Here is a 7,115-nt window from a genome sequence, read left to right as displayed (position 1 = left end):
GTTAAGTAAGTCTGCCAATTGTTTCCATTTCCAATCCTTTTCATTACACCGACACCGATCTCTACTTTTAAGCTCGTTTTTTTTATCGACGGCTACTCCTTTAGTCTTTTTCACTTTGTCAACAGCTTCTTATCCATCATCACCCAAAACAGTATGTAATGATTCATCATTTGAGTATCTCAAGCCCTTATAATTGCTATCCTTTCACTTTTCCTCCTTCTCAGCATTAAATTAGCATTACAAACAACCAGCTTGAAACATATTAATAATTACTCTACTTATACAGACTAATTACAATACTTACAAAACAAATAATTATTCTAGTTATTCAATGTAATTACACTATAACCTTAACATAGTTACAAAAGCTTTATACAAACTAATTACACTAAGTATAAAACAGCTTCTTTCCCACATCATTCTTCACCATATTTGACTTTTGCTTATTTTCTTCATCACTACATCATTTTCTTTATCAACACCTTTTTTTTGTTTTCTAGAATAAACACTTTTGTTTATTAGCCTACTTTTCTTCATCATCACATCCTTCTTCACCATATTCGTCTTTTGCTTCTTAACCTCGTTTGCAGTAGTAAATTCTTCTCCCCAATCACCTAAAACAATATGTGACGATTTATCATTGGAGTATCTACAAGCCATTTTTCATTGATATTCTTTCGCTCTTCCTCCTTTTCACTATTAAATTAACATTACAAACAACTCTTTAGAAACGCATTATTAATTACTCTACTTATACATACTAATTACATTATATACGATACAAATACTATAGCTTTGATAATTACTCTAGCTGTGAAAATAATTACGCTACAACATTAGAATAGATTACAAAAGCTATATACAGAGAAATTAACATTACAAATAACTAATTATAAACATATTAATAATTACACTACTTATACAGATTAATTACTCTATGTACGAAACAACTATTATAACTTAGATAATTACTCTACTTATGAAAAATAATCACACTACAACCTTAGAACAGATTATAAAAGCTATAAAGAAAGAAATTATTTACAAACAACTAGTTATAAACATATTATTAATTATTCTACTTATACAGACTAATTACACTATGCATGAAACAACTACTGTAACTTTGATAATTACTCTAATTGTCAAAATAATTACACTACAACCTTAGAACAGATTACAAAAGCTATAAATAGACAAATTACAAACATACAAAGTTAATAACTCTATTTAATTACATTATAACCAATAAACAAAGAAAAAAAGAAGACTCGCTGCATACAACTATAATAATTACACTACTTGACAAAATAATAAAAACAATAAACAGACCAGTCACCTGTTTTTGTTCGAAGTGAGGGTCTTTCATTGTTATTTTTGCTTATTCGTTCACTATAAACTGGTGTTTCATCATCTGTAGTTGTATATATATATATATATATGTAGAAATTACATTAAACATGAGAGATTTAAAATCAATTTTTCTCAATCCAAACCCTAGTTATACCATAACAAACAACACGCACACAAGTGATCAGAATAATGAAATTTACCTTTATTGCCATTCTTAGCATATGAATAGTGAAATTGATCGATGATTATAGGTTTCGAGAGAATCATTTGAGGTTTTTGATGAAATGAATTTGGGTTTAGACAATTCATTTGGGATTTATGTGAAAAAAAGAAATTTCAACTTATTTATAGAATTGCCATCATCAAATTCTTTTATTTGCACACTTAGGACGAATTTTTGATTTGTATGTTAACTCACACATACATATATATATATATATAAAGTGTAAAAAAAAGTGAATAATTATTGATTTATGATATATATATTATGATCTATTAAGATGTTAGTTTTAAAGAGAAAAGAGTAATGAGATTTAACCATAAAAATAACAATTAATTATCTTGTTTTATTAAGAGAGAAGATTGGGATCGGATATAGTTTTTTAAAGGGGTACTAAATAAATAAAATCATCAAGAAGAAGAAGTGATAAGTCAGTCAACAACACTGAGATCACATCGTTTTGGTTTAGATTTGATTGATGGGGGTTGAATGGGTTGTGGTGTGCCATGGGCTGGTAACCCTGCTGGTCCTCGTCTCATTCCTCTGTGGCCAGTGGCCCATCTTCCAAGGCACCTTCATCCAGCGCCTCCACGCTTTCCTCACCTTCGATTATTTCCGGTCCGTTCCCAATTCCTCTGCTAACTTTACCTTTCTTATTAATTAATAATAATAATTACCAACCAACAGGCGATTCGTTGAGTTTGTTTTCGGCTCTAGAGGTTCCAATGCACTCTATGTTACTCAATACTACTGCTGCGATCGACCTAATCCCATTTTACAGGTTGCTAAGAACGCCTTCATTTGCCTTATAAGTGCTTAACAAATGATTCAGTTTCCCCCTTTTTCCTGCAGGCATTATACTTGGGAATAGTTGGTGGAACTTATTATTTGGTACTGCACTCCACTTTTAACTATATTCCCGGCCACTATATGGCCGGATATCACAGGTGTGAACGCAATTTCACTGCCTTTTTGGTTTGTTTATAAATGACGCTATTTGTTTATGTAATATACGCCTTTGCAGATACACAAGCGTGTTGGCTGTTGGTGTGGGCATTTTACTTTTTCTGTTGACTAGTTTCTCTGATCCGGGAACCGTCAATGACGAAAATGTATCTCAGTATCTCTCTTTATACCCCTATGACAACATTATTTATTCAGAAAAAGAATGCTCAACCTGCAAAATCCTAAAGTATGTATGCACATTGTGTTTTCAGACTTCTCACTAACAGTGGCTGAATGGGCTGGTCAGTGGGTTGGGTTGAACTTAAAACGCATTTTTGTCGGTTCCATAACTTAAACTTATTCACAAAACTTTAATATTGCAACTATAGTTCGGCTTTTCAAAGTGACGTGATTTAGGAGGTTGTATGCATCAAAAATACATTTTGAGCATGTTTCGTTTCTTTAGCTAAAATTTACGATTTTACCCATTTGACCTGTTATGGATTAAACATAATGTGAGTCAGCCCAGTTATAAGTAAACGGGTTGACATTGCCACCTCTACTGTTCGCACTTTTCTTTTTGGAGATGCTAATAAGTTTTAGTTATTATTTTGTTATTCAGGCCTGCTCGGTCCAAGCATTGCAGCGTATGTGATCGTTGTGTTGCGCGGTTTGACCATCACTGTGGATGGATGGTTTGACTTTTTTCTTTATTTGACTTTAGACTTTTGAGATGAAACATGAACTGATTCTGATTCAAATCCTTTCAGAATAATTGCATAGGAGAGAAAAACACAATTTACTTTGTAATGTTTCTTCTTTGGTGAGTTTCGCTTTAATTTCTAACATATTCTCACATTGATATCAGTTCTATACATATGATGAAACTTCAAATTGTAGGCATTTCTTTCTTTGTGTGTACGGGACCGTTGCAATTGGATTAGTTCTTGCGGGTCGGTTAAAAGAGCTAGAAGTTGTATATATTTTAACAGGTGCCATTAATGTTAATAATAATATCTTTAATTAATCGTTACATGCACGTATTGAAATCTTGATTTGAATGTTTGTTTGTGTTTGTGTTTGTGTTCTTATTGCAGCATATTATGGTATTGAGAATTCATTCAGAAGTTTGGCTCCACATGTTGTACAGGTTAATTGGGCAATATTATAATCAATATATGCATGTTTTTAATATTCTTAATTGTAACAATATTTTGTTTGTTGTAACAGTGGTTGATAAGCTCTTACAATACTCAGATTCTTATAATGGTGTTTCTGGCTATTGTTTCTTTGCTTTTATCTGGTTTCTTTGGGTACCATTTCCACCTTTGTATCAGCAATACTACCACTAATGAGGTAATGTCCTGATTTCAACTATATTTTAATGAGTGGCTTGGTTTGGTTATGTTATATCCCTAACAGGTTAACCTGAAAAGTCGTTTAAAAGTGTTTTCTAATGCACACACACTCTTGATTCGTTTAATTCAAAAGATATTATATTATGGCAAGAATCTGATTGTTATAAATCATATTTGTAACCATAGTTATTTAAATAGTAAATTGAGATATTTTCGACAAAGTTTTGGATTCGACTCATTCGACTAAACCTGGTCTTAGAAACCAGGTTCACGGTTCTGTTTTCTGTTTGGAACAGGCCAGGATATTGAAAAAGAATTTAAAAAATATATATTATTAATCTATATAATTTTTATAAAAAAATAACAAAAAATATACCTTCACAAGGTAATTTGAGAACTTTAAGAACTCTTAACAATCAACCATTTTATTTATTTATTTATTTTATATGTTTAATATTAATGGAGTTTAATTTTGTTATTTATTATATATAATTTTAATATATTTTTATTCTGCATATATGTGAATTGATTATCGCATATTTAAACTTCTGATTACATATATGTATGTAATCACAAAATTAGATATAATAAATGACAAAACTACCCTCAAATAATATGAAATATTTAAAAGAAATTAATAAAACGATTGATTGTTATGAGTTTTTAAGTTCTTGATTTTTTGTTAGATCCAAACCCTAGGAATCTAAAGTATAATACATATAAGTATTTTTTTCCCTAAAGTTTTTCACTTTCTTTTCGTAAACCCTTTAATTTAATATTCAGAAGGTAAAACGTTGGTCTTTTTTAAGCCAACCATTTCCTTGAACTTTCAAAGATCTATCAGTGCGTTTTGTTTAAAAAAACATGGCCCAAACCGCCAAAACCGAACCGCTTTGACTGGTCAGAATAAGCATGGTTAGGTTAGGGTTCATAAATTGAATTGTGCTTCTGCTTAGTGTGTGTTTGTTTTGATATTTGGGTGTTGTTGATATTATAGACTTTCAAATGGGAAGATTATTTAAGCTGGCAGAGGAAGGTGAAAGAAGCCAAGGCAAGTACGGAGGCACTAAAAGCTAGTTTGGATGATCTGAGTCAAGAGACAACAAAGCCTCAACCGAGCAAATGGAAATCTTTCTTCAAAAGATCAAAACTCCATCAAGAAGACAGCGTTGAGATTATTAAGAACAACATTTATGATCGTGGCTTTTTTCAAAATCTTTATGAGATCGTTTATCCGCTTTCATCACGACACTCATTTTCAACACATAAACTAAAGACGGGTTGAACACCTGTCTCGCTCACTTTATTTTTGAGCGACCAATCATGTAATCTTGTTTTATACCATGTGTATGGAACCTGCTTTTGTTAGGCAGGTCTAAATGACATTTGGCGTAATATACGTGTGTATTTTGATGCGTCGAGTTGGTTTAAATGTTTTTATCTTTATTTATGGTTGATATTTTTTTTACTGATTCAATTCATTGGTAAATCTACAAAAGGGTCCGAGGGTCTGTTACCCCCCTATACCAATAAATGGGTGAGAATTGAATCTGCTGACCAGACCACCTTTAGATCATTCAGTTTAAGCATTAACCGGTTCTCTTCACCTTTTGTCGGTCAATACCTGAAACTGACCCGACAGCCAAAATTATGAAAAAAAACAACTCACTGCAATTCGGTTAGGCGTTGGGTTTTTTTGGTTCGAGTCTAATACGTTCACTTGCCATTTTTATCATTTAACTTATATGTATCATTTAACTTATATGTAACATATATGTTACATTTAATACATATATGTTACATATTTGTTACATATAATGGTTATAATTGAATACAATTGACAATTTAAGAAATTAATATTAAATTCTCTTAAAAGATTGGTTCATCATCAATTTATATTATTTTTAAAAAAAACCATAAAAGTGCTATATAACATGCATAATACATAGCCATAAACAAAAATATAACCATGCTATTAAACTAAAATATAATTCCTCCAATATGCTTAACCAAAACATATACAACCGGGTTTAGACAAGGACTGAAAATGCGTGCACATGTGATGGAAGTTATCAATATTTCCGAAACATTGATCGACATCATAAAAAACTGGTAATTAAAACAATTTTTGTTTCATAAACTAAGAGAGATGAATATACGGCATGCATACGCAGTGGCGGACCCAGGATTTTTTGCCAATGGGGTCCCATATTTTCGGTGTTCAAATTTTTCGGGTCGGTCGTTGTTCAGGTCGGGTCGAGGCGAAGAACATAATAAAAAACAATATCATAATAAAACTTTCTTTTCAATCATCACTACCTGAACAGGTCAAAATGGGTCGGGTTGACACATAAACACTTTGTTTTCCCTTTCTTAAACATTTTTGAGATAGAACCTAGATCCACCCTTTCATAAGCATGTGTTGAAAACCATTAACTTAAACTAGTGAAAAATAAAACTGATATTTTAAAGTGTTTGAATGTTTCTAAAGAAAACCATGCATAAAGTTGAAAACAATGATATGTATTTTAGAGGTGTTTGAATGTTTCCAAAGTTATCATTGCAACATTAGCAATCAAATGATTGATTAACACTAAAAATTAACACAAAAAACCAAAAACTGAGCCTTGTAAGACTTGAACCCATGACCTTTCAAAGATAAAACAAGGGACTTTCCACCAGACCACATCAACATTAATAGTATGGGTTCCAAGTATTAAATCTTATGGGGTCCTCAAAAAATTTAATATACCGCTTCTAATAAATTTTTAAAAAACATTGGTGTCCCGGGACCCCGATCCACACTATGTGGGTCCGCCCCTGTGCATACGCATTGATTAATAATAATGAAATGCATTACAAACCAGAAGATTCATTTATCATCATATATATATATATATATATATATATATATATATATATATATAATAGTTTTGAGATACATTCATTCATCATCAATGATTTGGGTTGGAGGCAATAGAGAGAGATGATGATGGCCACTGTAAGGGTATGGTACTATACCCGGCTTACGACCTTAATTTATTATGTTTGGCTTATTTTATTATATGGACTAATACAATATTATTGGGCTGAGAGGGTTTTGTGAAGGTAACCCTAACTGGGCTAGGCCCATTAGGGTATCATGATGGTGGCCATGAGGCTCTCTATATAAGGAGGTCTCCACCTTCTTATTAAGGGGTCATGCTCAGTAAGAGCTGCCATCATATCATTTTTGTGTC

General features: G+C 31.8%; 1 protein-coding gene across 1 annotated transcript; it reads left to right on the top strand.

Annotated features, from left to right (window-relative positions):
• The first annotated feature begins 2,049 nt into the window (after positions 1 to 2,049).
• On the top strand, positions 2,050 to 5,161 carry LOC143586071 (putative protein S-acyltransferase 17). The gene is made up of 10 exons (XM_077067698.1): positions 2,050 to 2,191; positions 2,261 to 2,354; positions 2,426 to 2,520; positions 2,598 to 2,765; positions 3,141 to 3,213; positions 3,289 to 3,341; positions 3,419 to 3,510; positions 3,616 to 3,668; positions 3,749 to 3,874; positions 4,874 to 5,161. The coding sequence occupies exons 1-10, from the start codon at positions 2,052 to 2,054 to the stop codon at positions 5,159 to 5,161; spliced, it is 1,182 nt and encodes a 393-aa protein (XP_076923813.1). The 5' UTR covers positions 2,050 to 2,051.
• The last annotated feature ends 1,954 nt before the right edge of the window (positions 5,162 to 7,115 follow it).

Source organism: Bidens hawaiensis, unplaced genomic scaffold, assembly GCF_021521415.1.
Source record: "Bidens hawaiensis isolate Kalapana, Puna unplaced genomic scaffold, B.hawaiensis_p1.1 tig00034294_1, whole genome shotgun sequence".
NCBI classification, from domain to species: domain Eukaryota; kingdom Viridiplantae; phylum Streptophyta; class Magnoliopsida; order Asterales; family Asteraceae; genus Bidens; species Bidens hawaiensis.
This window is presented reverse-complemented; position numbering and strand designations above follow the sequence as displayed.

Bases quoted from the DNA above. Each gene is read 5' to 3' on its own strand.
- LOC143586071 (XM_077067698.1), top strand. From the start codon at position 2,052: ATGGGGGTTGAATGGGTTGTGGTGTGCCATGGGCTGGTAACCCTGCTG. The intron at 3,214-3,288 runs GTTTGACTTTTT...AAATCCTTTCAG, and splicing joins ACCATCACTGTGGATGGATG to AATAATTGCATAGGAGAGAA. The intron at 3,875-4,873 runs GTAATGTCCTGA...TTGATATTATAG, and splicing joins GCAATACTACCACTAATGAG to ACTTTCAAATGGGAAGATTA.